The sequence below is a fragment of the Eublepharis macularius genome, chromosome 11, assembly GCF_028583425.1.
Source record: "Eublepharis macularius isolate TG4126 chromosome 11, MPM_Emac_v1.0, whole genome shotgun sequence".
Classification (NCBI taxonomy): domain Eukaryota; kingdom Metazoa; phylum Chordata; class Lepidosauria; order Squamata; family Eublepharidae; genus Eublepharis; species Eublepharis macularius.
This window is the reverse complement of record NC_072800.1, coordinates 37,544,913-37,572,379: the sequence shown is the minus strand read 5'-3', so window position 1 is coordinate 37,572,379 and position 27,467 is coordinate 37,544,913. Positions and strand designations below refer to the sequence as shown.

The window sequence follows — 27,467 nt, the reverse complement described above, 5'->3', positions numbered from 1 at the left end:
CAGAGACTGCTAGCTCTTTCCCATCCCAGTCACGCAATCTGGTTAATTTCCGTTGCTCTCTAAATGACTGTAAATAACATCTCTTCAAACAGCGGTTGGTCTATCAATGCCATCAGAGCTCAAACTCTGTTGATGGATTTATGGAGAAAATATTAGAATGTTAAAGATAGGGTGAGAGGAAACAGGGTATTTTTTTTTAAGTTTAGTTTATTTGCAGTGGACAAAAATTTAGGGCCCAATGCATCCCAAATAAGCATTGATTTTAAGGAGAAAGAATTAAGCATACACTTAAAACTCTCCCATTGAAATCAATGGGCCCAACCCTGTGAGATTTAGGCATGTGTAAATCACGTTGACTGTAATGAGAGAGGTTTGTGCATGTCATTAACCCTTCAATCAAAACAAATGGAACTAGAAATGCTAAACTTTTTCAGGATCCCATCCCTAGAAATTACAAATTGAATCCATCAGGACTGCTTATTGAGAAGTCGATATAATAGACTCTTGAAGTGATGGTGACAAGTTAAGGTTACAGGTAGTACATGGTCAATGTTAAACCTACCACAATTAAAGGCTTTCTCACAAACCATCAAACAAAATGTACATATATATAAATAAAACATGTCAACTAGCAATTGTCTTTCCTTCCAGAGAGAGGAAGCAAATCTAGACAAAATGCTTCTTCAGCTGTCCTTTATCACATTTGTATTTTTCCTTTCCTCTGAGGCGCTCATGGCAGCTTAAATGGTTCTCTCCTCCTCCTCCATTTTATCCTCAAAACAACTTTGTGAAGTGGGTTGTTCAGAGTGAGTGACTGTCCCAAGGTCACGCAAAGCAACATGGGGATTTATTTGTTTGCTTGGTCACTTAGATTTCTATTGCACTCTAGGGCCTAAGTAAACATGATGTTTTCCCAAGGGACATCCCCAGGTGAGGCATGTTCTGAACTTCAGTGCTTCCCAGGCATGTACAGGCTCAATGTGGATTGGGACCATGACACACAGGGAGAGGTGGTTTAGACCTTCTCCCTGTGCCATTTTTCCAACCTGAAACAGCCCTGAGGGTGCAATTTACCTCATTGTGGAAACATAGTATGTAGTTCATCAGCATACATTCAACCCCCCAACAGGGCAAATAACATCCCCTGGGGATGTTTCAGGTCAGAAAAATGATGTAGGGAGAGGGTCTAAACTCCCATTTCTCCATGTGCTACAGTCCCAATCTGAGTTGGTCCTTCTGTGCACACTTGGGAAGTGCCAACATCATAACATGCCTCTCCACCTTATATCCGAGGTCATAATATGCAGTTAGGCCCTAGTTAAGGGTGGGTTCATCATATTACAAGCCCCTCCTCCCCATGAAAGGAACTCTAAAATATGAAGCTATAAAGGTGAAAGAAAAGTATGACAAGAAATACAAGAGAATTAATTGTGACTAAACAGTTTCAGGATCCATTAGAAGTTGACGGAAAGGCGGTAAGAATTATGAAGGAACTACCCAGATCGGTGTTGTTGGAAAGAAAGAAATACAGAGAGCTAGTCCAGATGTTAAAAGAAATGAAAGTAAAATACCGATGGGAAATACCAGAGGGACTGACATTTGAATTTGGTGGAGCAAGAAAGAACATCAGATCTGGTCAGGAAATGGAGGATTTTATTAGTAAAAATGAAAAGGACTTACCAAAACCCACAAAAGCTTGATCATGGAGTGTAAAGTTATATCTTGGAATGTAAATGGACTAAACTCACCTTGTAAACGTAAGGTTATTTTCCACTGGCTTGTAAAACAGAAATGTAAAATTGTATGCCTACAAGAGACACATATTAGAAAGCAAGATGTAAAATATTTGAAAATGGCAAAACTTGGAAAAGAATTTGTAGCTGCCTCCAAACAGAAAAAGAGGGGTGTTGTATTGTATGTAAAGGAGGAACTACAGCCTAAAGTGGTGTTAAGTGATGTAGAAGCTCGATATTTGGCGGTGGAAATAATTTGGAATTCAAAAAAGACATTGGTGATTGGAATCTACGCGCCTAATGGAGCAAAAGAAAATTTTTTTATGGACTTACAAAAACAGTTAGATGAACTGTCTTATGATCAAATAATATTGGCAGGCGATTTTAACGGAGTTACAAACTTGGAGGAAGACAAGAAATCTAAGACTATACAAAAAAAAAGAGGACTACTACCAAAGTCATTTTTTGCAATCACAAAACAGGAAAGTTTAGAGGATGTATGGAGGAGACAGTACCCCAAGAACAGACAATATACATACTACTCTGCAAGACATTCTACACTATCAAGAATTGATATGATCTGGGCCTCCAAAGAACTGTTGCTTTGGACTAAAGAGGTGGAAATAATGCCAAAGGTAGGCTCAGATCATAATCCAATTGTGTGGAAATTTGGTAAGAACAGTAAAAGAAGAGGATGGAGAATTAATGAGGACCTGTTACAAATGGAAGAGAATATTGCGTTGCTGCGGAGAGAGACCAAGTTCTTTTTGCAATACAATTTGAATAAAGAAGTATCAACAAATAAGGTTTGGGACACATACAAGGCCGTGATCAGAGGGATACTAATGGACTTGAATGCAAGAGATAGGAGGAAAAAGGAGGAAAAAAGACAAGAGATTATGGAAAAAATTAAAGTCAAAGAGATTCAACTCAAAAAGAGACCAGGCAAAAAGAAAATATACCAGGATATTAAAATATTGCAAGAACAGTTATTGGCAATGAACAATAAAGAATTGGAGTGGAATTTAAAGAGGATGAATCAGAGGTCGTTTGAAGGTGCAAATAAACCTGGGAAATATTTGGCATGGCAACTAAAAAAGAGGAAGGAGAAGAAAATTATTGGTATGATACGAGATTACAAGTTACTAAGTGATCAAGTCGCCATTAGTAGAGCCTTTTTTAAATTTTATGCAAAATTGTATCAAAAAAAAGAAGTGAACAAAGATTCAATAGCGGAATACTTAGATAAGATGAAACTTCCGACAATCTCAGAAGGACGGAAAGAGAAATTGAATAAGGAAGTGACAGAAGAAGAAATAAAAGAAGCTATTCAATCAACGAAGCTGGGGAAGGCCCCAGGTCCAGATGGATTAATGGCAAAATTTTATAAAACAATGGACCAAGAGCTGGCGCCCCTCCTGAAAGAGGTAATGAATGGTGCTATGCAAGAGCAAGAGATTCCTGACGCTTGGAAGGAGGCTAATATATCATTGATTCCAAAAGAAGGACAAGATTTGACTAATGTTAAAAATTATAGACCAATTTCACTGTTGAACAATGACTATAAAATATTTGCAAAGGTATTGGCGGAAAGAATTAAAGGATGGATGTCGGAATTCATTGCAGAAGAACAAGTGGGATTTTTACCTAATAGACAAATTAAGGACAATTTGAGAACAGTAATAAATGCTATTGAATACTACAATAAGCATTGCGATAGAGAGGTTGGTTTCTTTTTCGTAGACGCAGAAAAAGCATTTGACAATCTGAACTGGGACTTTATGTTCGCCACTATGGAAAAGCTGCAAATGGGAGAAAAGTTCATACAAGCAGTTAAAGGAATATATAAAAACCAAAGTGCAGCGATTGTAGTGAATGACGATTTGACAAAAAACCTGAAAATAAGCAAAGGCACAAGACAAGGCTGCCCACTGTCTCCATTGCTGTTTATATTGATTTTGGAGATACTGATGATCCAGATACGAGAGGACGATACAATTCGAGGTATAAAGAAAAAAGTGTTTACCTACAAGGTCAGAGCATTTGCGGATGACATAATGTTGATTGTAGAGGATCCAATCGACAACATGCCAAAGGTAATAAAGAAGATAAAGGAATCTGGAGATTTGGCTGGTTTCTTTGTAAACAAAAAGAAGTCGAAGATACTATGTAAAAATATGACTAAACAGAAGCAACAAGAGTTGATGGAACTAACGGACTGCGAGGTAACAAACAAAGTAAAATATTTGGGAATTGAATTAACTGCAAAAAATATAGATTTATTTAAGAACAGCTATGAAAAGCTGTGGATACAAATAGAGAGAGATTTGATAAAATGGAACAAGTTGAATTTATCATGGGCAGGTAGAATTGCGGCAGTAAAAATGAATGTTTTACCTCGTGTGATGTTTCTGCTACAAACGATTCCGATCATTCGAGACTCTAAACAATTTGAAAAATGGCAAAGAAAAATTTCGAATTTTGTGTGGGCAGGAAAGAAACCACGTGTTAAAATGAAAGTATTACAGGATGCGAAAGAAAGAGGTGGCTTGCAACTGCCCAACCTAAGATTGTATTACGAAGCAATTTGTTTGACACGGATAAAGGATTGGATAACGTTGAAAAATCGCAAACTTCTGGCATTGGAAGGTTATAAGAAAATATTTGGATGGTATGATAAAATAAAAGCGGACTCTTTGTTTCTGCATCATTATATTAGAAGAAGCCTCTTCACAATCTGGAAGAAATATAAGATGTATCTGGAAGACCGAATCTCCTCCTGGGTGGTCCCGTATGAAGTAATAGACCCGAGAACTGTCAACAATGAACAGCAATGTTTAACTTATAAGGAGATAATACAAATACAACAATCAACATTAAGAATAAAGTCAGAAGAAGAGTTGTCTCCTTGCTACAGTTGGTTTCAATATAGACAGATTAGGGATCTTTATAAATCGGACTGTTCAAGGGGAGGAATAAGAATGGAAAATTCAGAACTGGAAGAAGTAATGTTGCAAGAAGGAAAGAAACAAATTTCAAAGATCTATAAGATACTTCTAAAATTGTACACTGAGGATGAAATAGTGAAAGTACAGATGGTGAAGTGGGCAATAAATTTCCATAAAGAAATAGCAATGGAGGCATGGGAGCACTTGTGGAAGAATACAATAAAGATTACAACGTGCACGAATATTAAAGAAAATGTATATAAGATGATATACAGATGGTATCTAACACCGAAAAAAATTGCGCTGGGGAATGCTAATATGTCAGATAAGTGCTGGAAATGTAAAAAGCACGAAGGATCATTATATCATATGTGGTGGACTTGTGAAGTAGCGAAGCAGTACTGGGGAGATACAATAGAAGTAATTAATGAGGTGTTACAAACCCAAATAAATAAGAACCCAGAACTGCTGCTACTAAACTTGGGAATGGAGAATGTTCCAGTGCAAAATAGAACATTGTTATTTTATATGACAGCGGCAGCAAGATTATTGTATGCGCAGAAATGGAAAGTGCAAGAAGTACCTACTGTAGAGGACTGGATTTACAAATTGCTGTACATGGCAGAGACGGATAAAATGACAAGAAAACTTAAAGATCTGGATCCAGGACAATATTTGGCAGACTGGGCGAAATTGAAACAATTTTTGGAAAAGAAATGGGATGTGAAAGGAGAACTGTGGCAGTTCGAGAATTTTTAAAATAAGACATTTTAAACAGAAAAGAGAAGTGACTTTACCATTAAGAATTGTGTATCTATTTAAATCTAAGCTTAGATTATAGTATAGTATAAGAGGGGTGAGACTTAGAACTGATTTTATGAAGAATAAGATAGGGAGATTAGGATAAGTAATACAGCATATATATAGTTTATATAAGGTGATATAGAATTGATTAGAAGAGATGGTGATTAAGTTAGGTTTTTAGTTAAGTATATGGCTTGGAGAAGAATATGTTGTTAGTAATTGAAAATATTATCAGTATTAGTAATATAGTATGTATAGAGTAAACATAAGGCTTAGGGTAAGTAATTTTATATAGGGATGGTTAAGAAATGCTTAAGATAAAATTTGGTTAAGTAATATAGGGGGCAGAGGGTTGGAAAGCTGCTGGAAGTCAAGAAGGAGGGGGGAAAGGGGGGATTAGATTAGGTTAAATAGGATGGGATTAAATTGTAGTATATGTTTGATGATACTCACCAATAAAAATTGTTTTAAAAAAAAGGTGAAAGAAAATTACCTCACAGAATCCAGGCCCATTAAAATTCAGCTTGCATTAGATTTCTCTTTGGGAGAGACAAAGAGGAAAGTGTTCTGTGGAAGGCGCATAATCAACTTAGCCGCTGCAGGGAGAACAAAGAGGTATAATTAAGATGATTTCATAGTATCTCACATTGATCCATGAACTAGATAAGGGCGATCTCTTTCTGGTGTTGCTGTGCAGACTGCAGATACAGCAAGTGTGAGATCCTGCTATGAAAATCTAGCACGTTGATTATAGAATTTGTAGATTGTGATGATACAGTCAGTTTGTTCTATAATAACAAAGCAATTGTTTACACCTGCTGGCATTCTTAATTCTGCTTATCTGCCTAAAGTATGTTTCTTCATTAACGAACAGCCAAAAATAAAGATTGCCACAACTTGGCAGGGCACTCTATTGCTGCTGGAGCACGTGTTGTTGTTAGTGTAGTAACTGCTGGCAGTGGTCCAAAGAAACATGAGCAAAGAACACCCACTATTGTGCTGAGCAGAATTAGGAGTCCTGGTTGCATTGTTAGCATTTTGGTCTGTGGGCAGAACTATTTTTGTAACATGAGGACTCCTAAGGTTTGCTGGACTATAATCAAGCTGCCTTTGCTCATACATTTGGCTCCTTGGGCAGGCATTATTTGGCAGATTTGATATACTCTCCTGAATGTGGACAAAATAGACAATGAGAAATGTGTTTGCTAATGCTGACATTTACCTACTTACTGCATTTACACCCTGCCTTGTTTCCCAAAAGGGATCCAAAGCGGCATATCATTCTCCTCTCCTCCATTTTATCCTCACAACAACCCTGTGAGATAGGATAGGCTGAGAGTGTGCAACTGTCCCAAGGTCACCCAGCAAGCTTCCATGGCAGAGTGGGGATTCAAATCTATGTCTCCCAGATCCTAGATTAAATCTAAAACTAACAACAACATTCGATTTACATACCGCCCTTCATGACAACTTAACGCCTACTCAGAGTGGTTTACAAAGTATGTCATTATTCTCCCCACAACAAACACCCTGTGAGGTGAGTGGGGGTGTGAGAGCTCTAGAAGAGCTGAGGCTGACCCGAAGTCACCCATCTGGCTTCAAGTGGAGGAATGGGGAATCAAACCTGGTTTTCCAGATTAGAGTCCCACACTCAACACTGGCTCTCAACATTATTGATATGGTGCTACTATAAGAGTGGCAAAAAGTCCTACTTCTCCTGTGCCTCCGGTCACAAGAGATGTCCATATATGCCATATAATGGCTGTTGTAAGGAATGTTAGTAGGGTATAGTGGCAACAGGGGCAGACCAAGACTAGGAAGACTTGATGGTAAAGTGGTTAAGTGTCATACTAAACTATTGGAGACTCAGGTTTGAATCCCCGCTCTGCAATCAAATCTCACCATAATCTGCTTCACAGGGTTGATGTGAGGATAAAATGTAGGGAGGAAAATTACATTGTAAGCCATTTTGGGTCCCCATTGCAGGGATGTGGGAGAATGGGTATAGATATCTAAATAAACAGATTTCAGATTCCCATTGGTCATGAAGCTTGCTGGGTGACCTTGAATCAGTCATTCTCTCAGCTTGACCCAACTCACAGAGTTGTTGTAGGGATAAAAAAAATAAATCCATGGCTCCTTGAAGAAGAGTAAGACAGAAATGTTAAGATAAATTTGGCCTGGGAAACTACCAGACCCCAGACTTCCACCAATGCAATCCTGCTTCTCAGCAGCAATTCCCACCATTGCCGTATTTTCAATCATGATGAGAATCCCAGTCGGGAAGCTGTGTCTGGACTCATTAAGGGCTTGACTTGAAACTTGGTACAGTTCTGCACATGAATATGTCTGCAGGGACTTTATCACATAGGCCTTTTTTCTAATATCTGCCATAGTTGTTATCAGGGCTTTTTTTCTGGGAAAAGAGGTGGCCGAACTCAGTGGGTTGCCCTTGGAGAACATGATCACATGGCTGGTGGCCCCGCCCCCTGATCTCCAGACAGAGGGGAGTTTAGATTGCCCTCCGCGCCACTGAGCGGCGCGGAGGGCAATCTCAACTCCCCTCTGTCTGGAGATCAGGGGGCGGGGCCACCAGCCATGTGACCATTTTCAAGAGGTTCCGGAACTCCGTTCCCCCTGAAAAAAGGCCTGGTTCTTATATATACGCTACATTAAAGCAGCTGCAGCACAGCAGACACCAGAGGAAGCAATCCTGTGAACTGACCAGTACAGTTATGAAGTCAGCAGCCTCTTCTGAGAGTGCAGCAGTGTGTTTTGTTTGCCACAACTACTATGGGGATCTTGCTGATGCTTAAGTTTCCTTCATGTGATCGCAGACACACACACACATGAATTTAGAAAGCCTGCACCTGTTCTTGGGCATCCTTGTGAGTTTATTCAGAAATCCTCTCATTCATGTGTAAAGCAAGAGATGGGGCCTATTTTTTATTTTTTTACAGAAACAAAGCATGCAATTGACAGGAACTAAACTTTCCTACTTTTTATTTATTAATTTATTGTACTTATTTATACTTTACCTTTCTCCCAAAACCCAAAGCATCTTACGTTGCACTCCTTCATTTTATCCTCACAACAGCCTTGCAAGGTAGGTTAGACTGAGAGTGTGTCACTGGCCCAAAGTCGCCCAGTGAGTTTCTATGGCAGATTGGGGATTCGAGCCTGGGATTCCCAGATCCTAGTCAGACACCCTAACCACTACACCACACTTGCTCTCTTGTTGCTCTCCCATTCCTTTCAGCATTTTTCTTGCAGTCCAGTTCATTTTCAATATTATCCTGGAAGACAAACATTTTGAAAAGAGCACAGTGAATTGAGATGGAGGAGGAAGGGACAGTATTTGGCTCCCTCCAGACTCCATTTTTGGTACCAGGATTTAACCCTACCTGCTACTTCAGATGTGGATGGGAGAACATGTGAAAAAATCCATGTGGTTTCCCTCCACCAATCACATCTGATTTACCCTAGCTGTGAGCCAGCCCTTAGAAATGCTTCTTTATAGGTTGGCTAAAAACAGAGAGAGTTAGATGTTAAAAATTAGAAAAGCAGCCTTCCTATCTAAGGAAAGAGTTCATATTGCTTGGCAAATTGGATAGCTGTTTTTACACAAGAAACACACCCCCACCCACCCCACAAAACCCAACAATGATCATTTTTATTTATTTAACCAATTCTTTTTTTAAAAAATTCTATCCTTCCCTTCCATCCTATACAAGTTTTTAAGGGGCAGCTTGCGATAAAAACAAAACAATATAAGTAGTACAACAGCAGCAATAAGAACAGCAAAAACAAAAACAGGCACGGAAAAATATGCAAAACAAATGCACCGGATGAAAAACTACAACCATCAGTTTCAGTTCCGAAAAGGCCTCTTCTAGAGTACTGCCTTCCGCAACCACTGCTGCACTGATAAGCTGAAGGCAAAGCCAATGCTTAGCAGGATGTTCCAAAGCTGTCATGCAGCTAACTGAACGACTGGTTCATTTCAGTAATCTGTCCACTTTGACCATAAAGGCATGCAGAGAAGAACCTCTGAAGATATATGCATGTAACGTTATTTATTTCCAACACCACTACCACTTAAACAGTGATCCTCAAATAATTTAAAGCACATAATAAAAAAACCCTTGTGCGCCATGTCTGAATGTTGTTAATGCGTCATCAAACCTTAAGAAGAGCCACATTAAATTTAACATTTAAAACTAGAAAAACTGAGTATTTGCTGAAGTCGATGTGCTTTCTATAGTTGCATAATAGGCAGGCTGAAATTTCATTTTATCTACATCAATGATGGTTTCAAATAGATTTTGAGTTGGTCAAAATCCTCCTTTCTCAAGAGGGGCTGTTGATTCTCAGTCGAAGAACATACTTTGTCCCTTGTTTGCTGAGCAGAGTCATTTGTGAGCTTGGAAGTTTAAGGCTAAGCAGAAATTCCAGGGGGAAGGATGGATTCTATCTGCTCTACTTATCATTCATCTCAATGTCAAGTTAGATTTGCTAACCTAAATAAATGATGTTCTAATGCCTGCTTACTATTTCCTGAACATCTGCTATATCTTGACATGGGAGTTACAATAGTTTACCTTTTCCGTTCAGGAAGAAAAGGTAAAGTGTGCTGGGTTATTTAATACAATTTAGAGTAGAATCCCAGAGATGTTAGAGCCATTAAAAGATTAAATGTGCTCGTTTAATGTCATTTGCTACGTTAATTACTATAGTGTCAGTGATCAACCTAAATGTAATTTAATACCCTTGAGAATACCAGCAATTAAATTCCTTGTGATGAATTTTGAAGTTAAGCATGTATTTTGTATTGTATCTTCTTCAGTGCCTTTATATAAAACTCTTTATGTCTTTTTAATTTTGAACTCCAAAGCAGCAATCCTAAATACACTATTTACTTAAGATCTCACTGATGTCCATTACACTTTTTGGAGTACAAACTCAAATAGGGCCGATTTATTGTCCTTTTATATGGTAGGCAAATAGGGGTCGACTAGAAACTGTTTACCAATTCTCAGTGGTTCTTATTGTTTAACGAGACAGGCTGCTGTTAACAAGATTTTTAGAAGAGGAACAAACAGTGCAGTCCGAAACAAAGTCATGCCCTTCTAAGCCCGCTTACCTCGGTAGGCTTAGAAGGGTGTAACTCTGCTTAGGCCGCCATTGTCAATGCACAACCACTAAAAAAAAATCTGGGATCACCACAGGTATTTTTATTTTCATTTTTATTCCGCCCTCCCCGCACAGGCAGGCTCAGGGCGGATTACATTCAATAAAAAATGTTACCTTAAAATGCACACTTTAAAACAGTTTGAAACAAGAATACAATATCAATATTTAAGAGAATACAAAAATAGCGGCAGTCAACCAGTCAGGGGCAGTCTGGTAAAGGCCTGTGAATTTCATACTTACTTATAAGTGAACAGCTGCCATCCAGTCCTAACGTGAAAAAAAAAGCATAGCGTAGTGTGAGAGCCAGTGTGGAACAGTAGTTAGAGTGTCAGACTAGGATCTGTTAACAGAAACAAATAACAACAACAACAACAACAACATTCAATTTATATACCGCCCTTCAGGACAACTTAATGCCCACTCAGAGAGGTTTACAAAGCATGTCATTATTATCCCCACAACAAAACACCCAGTGAGGTGGGTGGGGCTGAGAGAGCTCCAGAGAGCCGTGACTAGCACAAGGTCACCCAGCTGGCTTCAAGTGGAGGAGTGGGGAATCAAACCTGGATCTCCAGATTAGAGTCCCACGCTTGTAAGACCACTACACCAAAACTTATCCTCCACCACTGACACTGAGAGCCCAACTAGAAGAGACACCTTAGAATTTCCTGTAGTTCTCCTCTGGGCCATTTTCATTACTAAAATGATCCGTGGTACTATTTGCCCTGTTGGGGGCAAACATACAGATCCTGTGTCCAATATCCATGGCAATCCAGCGCAATCAAAGTCCATGGCTCAGAAGGGCATCACCTTGTTTAGGACTGCACTGTCAATCTCCATTGAGAGAGATGCCACATCAGGGCACAGTGTGTCTCTGTGCATGCAGAGATACATTGTAGCACACAAGATATGGGGGTGCTCTTTCCCCCTCTTCCCCCAGCAGCTAGAAGGAAGTAGCTGAGGATAATTTGTGCTGTAACTCATTTCTTTGTAAACAAGTATAACTTGACTATTCTTTGTTCCAGATTCTCCAATCCAGATGCAAGTATTTATTTGTTTAATTTATTAGCTTCATTTTTATCCTGCCTTTCTCCCCAGTGGGATAGGCTAGGTCGAGAGAGGGAGATTGGTCCAAGGTTGCCCAGCAAACTTCCATGGCAGAAGTGGAAATTCAGAACCCGCATCTCTCAGATTCCATGCTGATGTTCTAAGCAGTACACACCATGCTGGAATATGTGATGATGTGGAATAGTTTTCACCAATGTAGCTGCAGTCAGGGCCAGCTCCAGCATCGCTGGCACCTGAGGCAGTGTAAGGGCTGCCGCTGTGCGCGTGCGCACCAGCGTGCATGATGACATCACTGTGTGTGACATCATCATGCAGGGCTGGGTGCATGCATGGGGGGCCTTCTGGCCCTCTCATTCAGTTGCTCTGCGGGCCAGGTGCAGCCGGCTGCTCTGGCTGCTGGCTGCGCCTGGCCCACAGAGCAACTGAACGGGAGGCTGCCCGCTCAACTGCCCCACGCTGCCACCACCAGCACATGCTCCTGGCCAAGTGCAGCAGCTGCGGGCCAGGTGCAGCAGGTGGCTGGGGTGGTGAGCAGCGGCGTGCATCCTCCCAGCCCTCCGGCTCAGTTGCTCCGCGCACCACCCCGGCCGCTCCTGGCCCGCATCTGTGTGCTGGTGGCGGCAGTGGCGGCAGCACAGAGCAACTGCGGGGGGAGGGCTGGGAGGCTGCCCGTTCAGTGGCCCTGCGCTGCCGCCACCAGCACACGCTCCTGGCCAGGCGCAGCAGCACAGGGCAATTGAGCTCCGTAGCGCATGCCCCCACACCCAGGCCGGCGCCCCCTGTGGTGCCTTAGTGCCCGAGGCAGCTGCCAGGCCAGCCTCAATGGGTGGGCCAGCCCTGGCTACAGTGGCATCCTGCAGGAGGCAAATTCACCTTTCCAGTCCATTACAAAAGGCTGGCCAGGTAAGTACATAGAGTCCTGTCAATTTTGCTGGCTCCCTAGAGAACCAAAAGGTCTCAGTGACAAGGAAAGGGATTGTCTCCAGTCCTACTCAAGGCCAAGTGGTTTGGCTGCAAATCAGCACTCCGCTGGTTTGAATCCCATTATTACCATGAGCTCAGTAGGTGGCCTTGGGTAAGCCACTCCTCTTAGCCCCAGCTCCCCAGCTGCATTATGGGGATAATAATAACAACACTAACTTGTTCACCACCCTGACTGGGGCACTGATCTGTATCTGGGTCTCCCACTTGGGATTAGAGAAGTGAGATTATACACAACGTTGGAACTGGATTTCACCATTCATCCATGCTCTTGAGAAAGAGTTCCCAATACAGGAGTTCAGCGTGCGAGCTGTTGAGCGATTGGAGAGTTGCATCCTTCCCAGTGTGATACCACACCCCGCTGCTGTTCTCCTGCCCAAGAGTCAGTCGGCTTCTGGGCTTGCTCACGCCTCGGAGACACCTGCAGCCTGAACGAAGAAGAATTGCTTCATTACATTGCTTAAGACTTTTGTATTGTGGTTCCACTGGCGTACTGTGTATTTCCATTCCATATGTGTTATTGTGTTGGCATACTGTTGCATTGCATTAGCACCAAGCACTTTGTTACCAGTAAATGTTTTGATATTATTCTTATGGTCTGCCTTCAGGTGCTGTACGGTGCACTTTAGAGTATTATAGGCTTGTAGTTACCGCTGTAGGTGTTCTTTCTCTGTCGAGAAGAACAGCATATAAGCGCAGTTATTATTATGATTATCTCAGTCTGTCTTCTCTGCCCAGGATTTTTCTCTCATGACAATAACTACTGGTGGTGCAAGAGAATTGCACTGGTGTTGTTTCTCATGGGTTTGTGCAACTTTCTGGAGAAAGCTCATGACATCATCTTTATGCCTTAAATTCTACTTCTCTGGTTAGTGAGAATACAGATTATGGAACAAGCTTTCAAAAGGCAATGCTTTTTTTCCTGTGTAGAAATTTAAATGATCAGCATGCACACACATGCCTTCAAACTTGAATGTTTTTTTTAAAATCCTGTTTCAATCACAGCTTATTAAGATCAAGCAGCACTGTCATCTAAGGGTAGGTTCCCATTCTTTGACAAGAGCAGTTTCTTGCTCTTCTTTGGACATGCTGCATTAAGCCTCCAATGATCCATGTGCCACATCATTCATGCACTTACGCTTGTTCTAAAAGTGTGCCAACAGCACCTTTTTCTCTGAAAGGTATTGTAGATCTGATCTGAGTGCTTTTATGACATATTGAAAAAAATCTGTTTCTCAGTCACAAATATATAAACATAATGCCTGACTCCAGCTCCAGGTTTCACACATTCTTATGTTCAGTGCTCAAATAGCATCGTTTCCTAATGATTAAAGCATTCTTTTTCCATAGCCATATACTTTATTTGGTACATTTTATCCTGCCCTTTCCCCAAGAAAGAGAGTTCAGGACAGCATACAGTAGTTTCCCTTCCTCAATTTTACTCTCCTAACAACCCCATGAAATAGGTTAGGCTGCGACAGAGTGGGTTGGATCCAGCCAGCTTTTCTGCTGGTTAAAAAGGGAGAAAGGGTTCTCTTAGAACTTGCTTTGCAATGCTGGGGTCTTGGGACCTGCATGGACAAAAGCCTGTAGTAAAGGGAAGAAGTGGGCAAGATCCAGTGAAAAAGTTGGCTGGTTCCAACCCAGTGACTAGCCCAAGGTCACCCAGTGAGCTTCATAGTTGGTTGGGGCCTGAACGTGGATCTCTGAGATCCTAGTTCAACATTTTAACCACTATAGAAAGCCGTCTCTATATTTTTTTCTTTGATTGTCTATTATTTCACAGTTGTTATTGGAGAGATTGATATTTTCCCCAATATTGGAAAGCAAAAAGATCATTTCTGTTGCTCATATTCAAGCCATACAACAAGATTCTTTTTCCTTGTTTTTAATTTTTTCTACTTCTCAGTTAAGGCTGTCAATGTCAACTAACACAGCTAATACACAGTTAAACAGAACTTTCTCCTAGTAAGAGTATGTGTTGATGCAACAATATAAACCCCTACTCAGAAATGAATCCCACTATGTTCCTTTGAGAAACCCAGGGTATACCCAGGAAAGTGGGCATAGGATTACAGCCTTAAACAAGCAATAATAATAGTGCACTTATATACCACTCTTCTAGACAGATTAGTGCCCCACTGAGAGGTGTGAACAGTCAGTGTATAATTATCCCCACAACACAGCTGGGGAGCTGGGGCTGAGAGGAGTGGCTTACCCAAGGCCCCCTGCTGAGCTCATGGCAGTAGAGGGAATTGAACCAGCAGGGTGTCCAGCAGCCACTTAACCACTATGCCGCATCATTCATAGCATCAGTCAAGCTATTAAGTCTCAGAATATTGATCATAATTTTGTGTGCTTTCCTGTATTTTTATCCTTCTTTCAAAGAGCCCAGGGTGGTGTACATGCTACTTCCTTATTTTCACAACAGCTCTGTAAGGTCGGTTCTGCTGAGAAATTAACAGTTGGTTCCAAGGCTACTTGCCATGCAGTCCTAGGCAGAGTTAAGTCAATGGGCTTGGAAGGGTGTAATTCTGTTTAAAATAGCACTGCTGAGGAACTTCATGGCAAACCGGGGGTCTGAACCCTGGGCCTTTCCAATTTAAGCCCACCACTATACATGTATAGGATGTGCATGAAGAGAGGGTTTGCATTGTGCAGGGACCCTTAGGGATGGTGTAAGGTGAAATAAAAGATGGATGATGCATCGTCTTCCATGTAACTTTTTCAATATGACAGTTCACAGCAACCATAAGAAAGTAAAGGAATCAGCCCGCCAGAGGCAAACTCTGTTCCCCATCCTTGGGGGTTTCCAGGAAGTCCCGCCACTCAGAAACAGCGTCTACCTGCATCGCTTCATCCTGGGCTCTACTTCTTGGTCTCTCTCTATAGGAGCACTCTTACAGGACGACGCTCAAGTGAAGGGAGACGCAATGTTAGCCGGGAAACCTAGGCGTTTTCACCTCTCTACAAAGAGCCGGAGATCGCTCCGTAGAAGGTTTGGCTGTGATAATTTCACCTCTCACTGGAGGAGGCAAAGAAGAAATAAACAACTGGAGCGCGCCCAGTTACCGTGCTAGGTAATTTGTATGATTGACTTTAGCACCAATTATACTTATTTAGATATTGTTCATATTTAAAAATGGGAAATATGGGAAATTCTAAACTTCATCATAGTGATTTGTTCAATCTGTGTGAAATATCATTTTTGGATGATTTCGAAGGAATGGGATGGGGATCACCTTCAATCAGGTTACACAGGCCAATTAGTTTGAGGCTTTTTAAATAGTCTTCTAGTCTAGAGAGAGGGCCAAGTTTTTCAAATATCCCTAGTGCATCTAGCAAACTTCGCTTTGGTCACAGTTTTTCAAGTTGCCTTGCAGTACGTTGTGTCTCAAGACTCTATTTGAAATCCTGTTCAGACAGCGTTTCACCCTCCGCCCAGCCGAGGAAAGTATGCGCATGCCTTAGACAAGAGCGTCTGAGGATCTTTCCAGTATTTTCATGCTCTGATTCTTTTCGACCCTTCGAAAGTAGCGGCCAAGCCAAGCCACTGTTTTTGCACAGACCTCCAAACTGCAAAAAAGTTGCTTTGTTACGTTTCAGTCAAGGATAAGGAGGACTACAATTACCAGCAAGCCCGGGAAGAGAGAGGGGCGGTCCCTGGCCGTTCTCGGAGGCGGGGCTGTCTGGCTTGTGTTGGTTCTACATGGCCGGGCGGGGTTTGTTTGTAGCGGCCATTGGAGGGTTGTGGAGCGCTCCTGCCCGAGCTGCGCCCTGCGTCTGTCGGAGTGGTAAGCGGTGCGGAGTTGCAATGGCTCTTGCTTCATCGCCCTTGAAAGTTTGCATCGTTGGCTCAGGAAACTGGTGAGTAGGAGGGGACCGATCTAAGAGGCAAGGAAGCTGCGCGCTTTCTGTTCTTGAGATGTCCCGAGGAGGAGAAAGAATCAGCCCACGCCCCGTTTAAACACCTGCTGTCACTTATGTTTCTAGACTCCCAAGGAGTCTACTCTGGAAACCGCAAGAATCGTTGTAACGTTGGCAGTCGGGTTGCTGGCCCTGTTCTCTGCTTCCTTGTTGGGGGTGGCACGGCAGTTATTTGCTTCCACTTTGCAAAAGCATTGCAGTGGCCGGATATACAGTTTCCATTTTTGAATGGAAATAGGTTTGGCCTATGTGGGTCAAGTCTTTAGGACGTTTGCCTTGTTCTGTTTTATGTATATTCTGAGTTTAGATTATTTGAGGCTAATGTGATCCTGAAGTTAGACCAAATGGTCACATTTCAAGGGTTGCCCAGTTTATAAAAGCAACATAGTGTACAAATTGGTTCACAAATGCTCATATAGCTTGGCTTCTTCCCCCGCATTGGTACTCAGTACTTTGAGTTCAGTGGTAAACCATATGTGTAGGAATTGTGTTAAGTGAATATACTGTAGAACGTCCATTCTAAGGTCCATTCTTTGAGTTCTGTAAGAGGGAGGCGTGTCCATTGTATTTGTTACACAAACTGTGGAAAATAGTGCACGCTCCAGTTGCAAACTATTGGTGTTATTTCCCCGCCCCATACTGTTTATTCTCCCCAAAGACTGTTTTCATAAGTAACAATTTTCTTTTTGTTTCTTGCATCTATAACTTGAGTGGGAAATCTAATTTGGTCTAGATGTCTATTTGATTTTTTTAAAAAATTAACAATTAACTCTTCCACTTTCTGTTCGTCATAAAAAAATCACAAATGGTTTTTAGAATATTTTAACTTGGGAACATCTCACTCCCTTATCGGCAGAGTTTTCTACTAGTTTTATATTTGGCAAAGTTATCTGCTGTTGATTTTTGCTGTCTTATTTCTATGAAGATTAGAACCCACTTCTGAAAAGTATCTTCAGTATAAAAGAGCACTATATCTGACATTAAACTGGTGGTTGACCCTTCTTTGGATGATGGTGGCTACAGAGTAGGACCATCTAGAGGGGTCTCTACAGGGGACTCTTTAGTTATGCAGATAAACATAATTTTGTTAAATAACCAAAGGAAGAAAAGGAAATCTGAAAAATGGCTGTCCTTATGAGGACTCAGTATGTGCACGTGGGCCGGACTTCCATCCCAAAGATCGGTCCTTGCAGAATCCTGGTGCTAAATATGCTCCAGAAGGGATGGAATGTTGAGGAAAGCTGCACGTTGGGCCTGACTTCACTTTTCATTGGCACCATGTTTTGTTTCAACTCTGCTGCAACCCATGCAAAGCCACTTCCATTGGTGGGGTGCCGTAACTTGATCAAATGGTCTTATGAGGCGCCCACTTGACATAACAATGCACGCTCCAAAGGCAGAGCTACAGCCTGCTTTTGAGGCCTCCTTGCTGAACCCTGAAACTCCAGCCCAAAGCTCAGGGCTGGAAAGTTCTTGGTGATTCATTATCACACTGAATATCAGGTAGTCAGGGCAGGTGGTGTGAATGAGGTACACACAGCTGGTTTGCATGAGTAACAGTCCATTTTAAAAGACACAGTGTGTCAGTGCAAACTGGCACAGCAGAGGTTTTTTTTTCTTTCTCCCTTATTTAAATCAGGCCTCTGCTAAAGGATAAAGAGGGGGAGGAGGAGAAAGGTTGCTCAGTCCTAGAGGGTGTGATTTTTGAGGGAGGGAGGGGGTTTCCAAATTGTGACCCACCCATCCCCATGCACGGATCTTCATGGTGCCTCTTATTGATACTTTCTGCTAATAGCAAGGAAGCAGAAGTCTTGAAAATAAATGATCCATTACATAAGACTGGTCCCAATCACTCCTTCAGTTCTGCACCTAACTTTGGCCAGCTGTACAGTCCGCTCTGTTCTTGGTTTATTGACAAAGACATTTCTGTCCAGACCCTGTAGTAAGATACGTACTTTTATTTTGGCTTTTGTTCTATATCCATTGATTGCTTCTGCAACCTTTCAAATTGCCAAATGTTTTGCATCAGTTATTGTTATATTTAACTTGACAATGTAAATTTACAGGGACCCAATTCCAAAACTAAAAACAGAGGTTTATTTTGCAACATCTTGCAGAAGCTGTTGGAAGTTGCAAGGCAGTAGGCAACAGGCTACATGGGGTTGGGGAATGGGGAAATAAGATAAGATGGTCGGTTAGTTTGCAATTTGTGTTAAAGGTTAATCACGTTGCCTCAAAGGAGTGGTTCTAATTTCATTTTAGCCATTTAATGTAATTAGAAAATAATGTGGGTATCTTACCTTTTGTACAAAATTCACAATAACAGTTAAAGTCTGATTGTGGTGATTCTTTTTGTTTGTAAAGGAATTAACTGAATGTGTTTCACCAGATAGCATAACGCTAGTGGCTTTGAAAAGAGATGAATAAGGGTTAAACAAATGGTTACTATGGTAGCTATATTGCCCCAATGGAACAACATTCTCAGGATAGTTTTTATTAGTGACAAACTAAAGTTCATAATCTAGGGTGTGATCTCTTTCATTCATACAGAGTTTTTCCTCTGACTGAAGGTTAATGAAATTGTTAAAGGGAAAGATAAATTTCTAACCAGGTCTGAGAAATCAGTGTTAAAATGATGACATAGGAAGTGCTTTGTACAAAAGATCATGTACAAAAGGTCACATAGTAGCATGTTGGGACAGAAAAATAAATCCAAGAATCTCTTTGAAAATCTAAGTTTTTGATGTGGGGGCTGTATTTATTTATAACCACTTGTTTTGGTATGTGCAAAAAGATCTCTTATTCTGTTTTGCACGTAGCTTGAATACTCTCTCATTGCATCTGTGAACAAAGGGTCTAACGCAACATTGTTTGGCAAATATGTGCGTGTCATCTCAGATGAAATGCTGATTGATTGTTTTTAAGACAGATCTGTAGAGGCCTAATTCCAATGAGGATCATCATGGAAGGGAAAAAGTAATTCTATTTATTTATTTAATTGATTAAATGATTAATTAATTCATTTATAGTTCACCTTTCTCACTGCAATCCAAGGCGGATTACACAATCTGAGTCAATAAGAACAATTGCTAGAACATTCAGTGAACAAATATATTAGGGTATGGGTTGCAGAAATTTGAAACAGGCATAAATCAGAAACAGAGAGATGAAGCATTGCTGAAACAAAGCATAAGTAATTAAACATGACATTATTAATGACATTGAAACTACCCAGTGGGAGCATATCCACATCAACAAACAGTACCCAGTAGAATAGTATACAGTCCCTGTCCCTATCCAAAGCCTCTTTCTGAGCCAATTCTTACAGCACAGCCTTATTATCTGAGTAAAAGAATTCCTCCTGAATAATTCTGTTTTGCATGGTTTGTGAAAAGCCAGGAGAGAGAGAGCTTTCCTAACCTCCTCAGGCAGGCCATTCCATAAGGTAGGGGCTAACACAGAGAAAGCACATGTGTGGCCAGCTTTGATTTTGCCTTGCTGCAGGGCAGTATCCGCAGAAAGCCTTGTTCAGATGAGCAAAGCTGCTGTGGTAGAGCATATGGGGAGAGGTAGTCCTGCATGTATGAAGGGCCAGGGCCCTGAAGGGCTCTGTATACAATAATCTGATGGGTCACCAAAGGAGTGACTGTAGAATGGGAGTAATATATATGCTGTGCCTACCTCCTGATAGTAAACGAGCTGCAGCGTTCTGTACCAGGTAGAGTCTCTGAGCTGGCTTTGAGGGGAGACCAAAGTAGAATGTATTACAGTTGTTTAGTCTTGACGTTACTGTTGTGTGAATCCACATGGCCTGATGGGCCATGTCAAGATAGGGTGCCATATTCCAGGCTAGTCTGATTTGGGAAAGACATTTTTTGCCACGGCATTTACATGCTTGTGTAAAAGCAGTGCTGGATCCAGTAGAACCCCCTAGGACCTAGGCTCTTAACTGAATTGACCAGGGTCAATTGAACCCCATCAGAGGTAGGAAGCACAATGTCCTTCAAGATCATCTTCCTAATTAGCATCACTTCCATCTTGTCTGGGTTCAATTTCAGTTTGTTTCCTTCTAGCCATTTGACCACAGACTTAACAGAGATAAATGCCAGAATACCTCAGGCACCCTATTCCAGAACTGGGAAAGTAGACAGGGACCCAATTCAGTAAAGGTTTGGTTGTTTCTCAATTCCTCATAAAAAAGTTAAGGGCTTGGCAACTAGAATGTATTCTGGGGTCAGCTTCCATTTCATAAGGGCATCTTTTAGCTGAAATGCAGGAAATGTATCAACAGGGATCATTAACCACACAAACATTGCCTGCAAAGGAAGTGCCAATATGCATTTACGTGTTGGATACTAAAGAACAGAGGAGCAAGACTGAGCTACTATCATCACTTGGTAGATGGCAAAGCTAGGAGTGCTTATAAGTGTATTATGAATTCCACTTGACAAATTAGTAGGGTCGGTGGGTGGAAGAAGCACTGATTTGGACCAAAGCCAACAAGAGGAGATTACAGGACAGAGATGCATAAATATGCCTGCCACCTTCCTTCACCGAGGAGGTCACACAGTTGTCAAATTTATAGGAACAAATGGCTTTGACAGTTAAAGGTTCATCTGTTACCACTTTTTTTTCCAACTGATAATAGTGATTAAAAAACTGGAACAGTATCCTCAGTTTGGCAATCCAAGAAAGCCTTCCTCAAGACTATCTGCTTGCTTCTGTGTATAATTTTATTATAGCCCATGTGACAACATCCGGGCGGTGGTCACAGAAGATGGATGTGAGTGAAAGAGGATGACTTATAAGAAACAAAATGTCTTTTATACCTTGTTACAAGGCCTGATGGGATTGTCATTATTTATTTTGTCTTTATTTGTCTTTATATATACGTTTACGTACGTACGTGTGTGTGTAAAGCCAAATACACACCATCTGAGAAGTACATGTTGAGAAAGGAAACGTTTTTGGGGTTTTTCGCTAATGATGAAAACCTTCAGTTACTCGTATTATTTGCCATCTTCAGGGCAGATTTGCCTTGTTTGGAAGGCATCAGTTGGGTCCTATTTCTGCTTCTCTGCTACTTGGTTTCAATTATTTCTAAAAAATTTAACCTTATCCTTGAAGCTGCCAACCTCTCGATCAGGTGCAATCAGGTCTTGCTGTGTAATTTACTTTTGTAATTATGTTGCTGCAGGCTTGGCGTTTTGCATTCTAATACAAATTGCAGAAAAATCTTCATACCAAGAACTTGACTACTGGCCTCATTTTGCTTTTTGTGTTTTAAAAATTCTGCAAGCTGAAGTGAAGGACGCTGGTACATAGCTGATGTTCTAAGTGTGGGTTGATGAAAGGAGGGTGAATGGGGATGAGTCCTGATGCTGAGCTTTTTGGCAGTTTAAATTCGCTGTCATTCTTGTAAGATTGCCTAACTTGCTGTTCAGTTTCACAGTCTAGGAAATGGATGCGCAGAAGTCAAATATGAAATAGTTCCTTTCAGTCACTGAGGCTGTCTTTCCAGTACTGAATGTCAAAGAAGTAGTTTGAATGACATGCAAGAAATAAGTAGCAGAGTCCCCTCCCACACAAGGGTTTGTGGGGGGGCTGGGGGAGTAACTAAAATTCTTCACAAAACTGAATGGGTTGCCTTCATTTTTAAAGCAGTAACTTTGCAACTATAGAATGCTAACCAGAGGACAGTTAAAGGTTTGGAAGAAGAGAATCTATTAGTGGGGGACAGTAATTCCTTCTTCCCATCCATTAGAAATCCCAGTGTTTAGGGCCAGGCATATAACTTTGGCTGGGTTCTCCTTTTTAATCATTTATTTTGTTTCCATTGGCATGGCACATTTTATTACAGAAGACGGGTTCAAACATAAATACTAGATCCAGAGGCTGTTGGATTCCAGCTTAGTCAGAGTTCAAGGGCTGCTTCTCATGACTTTCCAATATCAGACCTGGTTTATTGTTCTATCGAAGATCAACCCACTGCAATAAAAATCCATTGTTTCATAAAGAATCAGCAAGAATTATCTATTACATTATTACCTTGTAATGTGCAGACAGACTTGTCTGCAAAATTAGACATAAAGTTGACTAATAAAGCCATAGATCCAGCAAAGTGCTTCTGTGGGTGGAAGGATTTCCATCTGGGGGATCACATCTTTCTCACCTTGCCCTCCTGCTGCAGCCCAGAATGCCCAGCAGGAGCATTTAGAGGGAGAAGGCAAGAAAGTCACAGTCCTCAAGCTGGAGTGTTTCCATGAAAATGCTCTGCTAGATCTATGCCTATGTAGAAATCCTGCACACTGGTGCAAATCAGCTGGCACACTCACACTAGGCAAATTTAACTTTCATTCTGATAGACAGATGATTAATGGGGAACCCATTATGGGTTTATTCTTGACATGAATAGTATGTTGCTTCTTTTCCAGGGAAGTTGCATGTTTGTTGGCTCTTGGTTTCCAGTTACGCTGCTTATTTGTTAACTACCCAATTGTACGTTGCCAGGTTGAATGTGTCCTACCACTGGCCTTCTTTTCCAAGTAATTGGTGAAAATTCAGTGATGTCTTTTCCTCCATAATCTACATGTTAGCCATTTGATGCTAGTGCAAAGGAGAAAATGGGGCAGGGGATCTTTCTGTACACCTTTGTAAATTCCGTTTATAGTTACTGCAAACTATCTGGAATGGCAAAATCCACTGACAATATTTGTTTATTTCATTTTTTGCTGAAGTCAGATTACAGCAGCTCAAAAACAATGCAATAAAACAAAATAGCTACCACAAGTCATGCTTCAAAGTAGAATTACAAACCAAGACACCCAACATAAAAATGACAATAAATTCATCATAAAAACAACAGTAAAATATATACAACAAACAGTGCAATGAAACAAGATTACACAATTGGTGAGCTGTAAATTGCTGTAAAAATAGTAGAGTACATAAAATAAATGATGTAGTGAAGCTTGATTTATTAGATCTGTCTAATATTAGAAATGTTGTGCATTTAATTATTGAAATCCTAACTAAATGTGAGATAGTGGGTAGTTCCTTTCCTACCACTTCACTGAGCATAGGTTTTTGTTTTAATTAAAGTGTTTATACTCCACCCTTTGTTCGTTTGTTTGTTTATTGGTGTCATTTATAGTCCACCTTTCTCACTGAGACTCAAGGTGGATTACATAGTGTGAGATTAGTACAATCAGTGGCAAGGACAAGGGCAGGCATTTCCATACAGTGTTAAGAACATTTCCATAAACAATGTCATAAAAGAAAAAGCCTTTTTGAATAATTCGGTTTTGCATTGTTTGTGGAAAGCCAGGAGCATGGGGGCTCTCCTGACCTCCTCAGGCAGGCTGTTCCATAGGGTAGGGGCCACCACAGAGAAATCCCATATATGAGCCACTGTTGATTTCACCCATGTGCAAGCTGGCACTTGCAAGAGACCATGTTCAGATGAGCAAAGCTGCCATGGAGGGGCATAGGGAGGGAGGCGGTCCCGTAGGTATGTCGGGCCAAGGCTGTGAAGAGCTTTGTATGTAATAACCAATACCTTGAATTGCGTACGGTAACTGACAGGTAGCCAGTGGAGTGACTGTAGGATGGGAGTGATGCTCATGCTCTTGCTCGCTCCTGCTAACAGTTGAGCTGCAGCATTTTGCACTAATTGGCGCCACTAGTCTGAAGCTTTCCTCCAATTTAATAAGACTTTCTCCAAACTGAAATGGCTCTTTGGTTGGAGAAAGGCTATTTAGAAGATGGTTGGATCTAACCCATTTTTAGGAGTTTGTGGGTTTTAACAACTGAATTTAAACTTCATGCTGAATGACAGAATGCAGACTCTGCATATCCATCCTTGCGTTTCTCTCTCCCTAATATCCTGCTTTTGAGAATGTTTAGATAGGAATTTGACTGTGCTTTGTATATTGAAACTTGCTTCCTAGGAACTATCATTCTTTTTTTCTTTCTTACAGGGGATCTGCTGTAGCCAAAATAATAGGCAATAATGTAAAAGCAGTAAAGAAGTTTGCTCCCACTGTAAAAATGTGGGTATTTGAGGAAAATGTTAATGGAAGAAAACTGACTGATATCATAAACAACGATCATGAGAATGTAAAATATCTTCCTGGATACAAGCTACCAGAAAATGTGGTAAGCTTTGGCATAGACAGCCTTGACCAAATGGTTGTGTGTATTTATGTTAGTCTGTGGGGGACTCTCTAATGGTTGAGGTGGAACAACTTCCTCTCGTTCATATTTTGAACTCCAAGAGACTATAGTTGTCACACACAGTGAGCCATCTTCAGCAGGTGCCCCTGACAAGTTGTGTAACTGTACAGCAATGCCAATGGTGTGACTATCTGTAAAAAATTGTATTCCATTATTCAAGGTATAGCATATTGAATTTGAATGCTTGGCAGCAGAAAGTCGAAGCCTAGGAGGAGGAGTGTGGGAGATTGTATGTGCATATTTGCCCAATTGCCAGTTGATTTCTTACATGGGACAGCATGAAACAGGGTAATCTATTTAATCAAATGAGCATTGAAGGGAAGACCATAGCATTCAGAAATATTTCAAGCCAGTGATTTCTAGAGGGTTTCAGTGACTCTTTTTTAGAAAAAAGAAGCAGTTCCCTTCAGTGGCATGTGTCTGCAGGCACGTTCAAACCAGAACAAGCCCATTCAGAAACATCATGTGGCGAGACATTTAGTGAGAAAAGCGGACTATAAATAATGTAAATAAATAAATCTCCGATACGCATGATGGAATGCTTCTTCTGGAGCTGTCTTTTCCACTGAAGTGAATGGAAAAGCCTGTACCCTCAGGAGCTCAATATGTGTTTTGTTACTCATGTTGGGCTTTGGACTAGTTAATACCTTAACAAACTTGCTTGTGGGATAAGCAAAAAAGAACACCTGGACTATATGTACTTTTGGTGGAGTCTGTGAAGTGTTCATTGTCTCTACTGCTAGGAAACAAAAACACCATTTTTTTTTATTCCTCAGAGCAAGAAATCTTAGTCCCCCCCCCACCCCTTTAATTCATTCTTCATCAAGTAGTTGTAATTTTTTCCTTTGGTCTGCACAGAGGTGTAGCTTTTTTGTGCAACTATTCCATGAAGTGTGTTGTTTTTGGTATTGTTGCCAAATTTTCTTGCTTTAAGTCAGGGGTGGGGAATGTCAGGCCCGGGGGCCGTATATGGCCCATAAAGTCATTTGGACTGGCCTGCGGAGAGAGACAAGTGGCATGCTCCCACACCACAAGAGCAGGCACCGGCAGCAGTGAAAGCAGGCCGCTCTCACTGCCGCCACCTGCTGTTGCCAGCACCACACACTTTGCTGCCACTGAGAGTGACCCGCAGTGCTGGCGAAGTGGCCTGTGCCGCCACCACAGTGAGAGCCAGTGGCAACAGCGGGGGGGCACTGGTGCTGATGACAGAGCTGCCACTGCCACTGCCATGAGCGGGCCGCAGCAGTGGCAGCAGGGAGAAAGGGGACACAAGTGCTCTTTCTCCCGCGTGTGTGACGTCACTCCCAGACGTCATTTCCGGGAGCGATGTCACGCGCGCGGGAGAAAGGGCGCTCCCCGCGTGGGACAGAACAGAAACTTGGCCCTCGGTGGAAAAAAGGTTCCCCACCCCTGCTTTAAGCATTTAACAGGAGAACTCTGAATGGTATATAGGATTGCTGACTTGGTTATTAAAGTACCATATAGTGCTATCCTAGACACTTACTCCAGTCTAGGTCAATTAAACTCAGTGGGTTTAGGATGCAGTAATTCTGCATAGGATTAAACTGTAATGAAGTATGCATGCTTTATCACAAATTAAGTGTTTTATGAAATTCAAATATTCTTTTACCTTCCTAGTTAACCCTATTAAAAAAACACTTGGTCTCCTACTTAGAAGCAGCACTACCGGCAATATTATTTTGTTGGGTTACCCTAGGCAGAGAGATGTCCCAGATTTGCTTCTGCCTTTCTCCTTACATTTTACTATTGCAATCAGTTAAATGTGCAGCACTGAGCTTTCTATATGTATAAACTAACTACTGTGAGTATTCAGGTTTCTGCAATCCCAACTGAATGCATATGCCATTGCAGAGGCCAGCAAAAAGATACTTTGAAATCCTTGGCCCAGCAACTGCTTAGTTACTTGGCTTGGAAATCTTTTGTTTTCTTTACAATTGTAGTAAACTATAATTTCTACCAAAGGAGGTGGGATGGGGAGATACAGTTTCCAGTTAAATATTGAGGATTAACATTGCTTTTAAAAAAAACAACAACTTTGTTTCACATCTCTGCTCTCCCTCCACCCCTGTTTATTTTGTACAGGTTGCCATCCCAAACTTGAATGAAGCTGTCCAAGATGCTGACTTATTGGTTTTTGTCATTCCCCACCAGTTCATTCATAAAATCTGTGATGAGATCACAGGGCATGTATCCAAGAAAGCTGTCGGCATAACTCTCATTAAGGTATATAAGAAACAGTATAAATTGTTCTTGAGCATATAAAGGGATTCTCTGAAATGGTTCAGCGGGGCAGGGTCATGGAAAATATTCTTTCCCATTTTTTCCCATTTGAAGGCTTTAACTAAAAGAAAAAGCTATGTATCTTCTTGACTGCATTTCCTTTTGCTATTCTCAGGATAGTTCTTCCTGGATTCTTGTCCCTTTTTAAAATAAGTGTATCCCACACTTCTTCTCAAGAATTTATAGCAGCATTCATGAAGCTCCAGTCTCAGCCCTGTTCTGCCAGTCCTGATTTTGCTTACCACAGTGATGGAACTACAACGTTGGAAACCTTGAA

General features: G+C 41.3%; 1 protein-coding gene across 1 annotated transcript in view; it reads left to right on the top strand.

Annotated features, from left to right (window-relative positions):
• Positions 1 to 16,455: 16,455 nt before the first annotated feature.
• Positions 16,456 to 27,467, top strand: part of GPD1L (glycerol-3-phosphate dehydrogenase 1 like) — a 35,852-nt gene continuing 24,840 nt past the window's right edge. Inside the window, exons 1-3 of the mRNA XM_054991546.1 lie at positions 16,456 to 16,594; positions 24,634 to 24,811; positions 26,993 to 27,133. Of these exons, the coding sequence (XP_054847521.1) occupies positions 16,542 to 16,594; positions 24,634 to 24,811; positions 26,993 to 27,133 (372 nt within the window). The 5' untranslated portion in view covers positions 16,456 to 16,541. The remainder of the gene's footprint in view (positions 16,595 to 24,633; positions 24,812 to 26,992; positions 27,134 to 27,467) is intronic.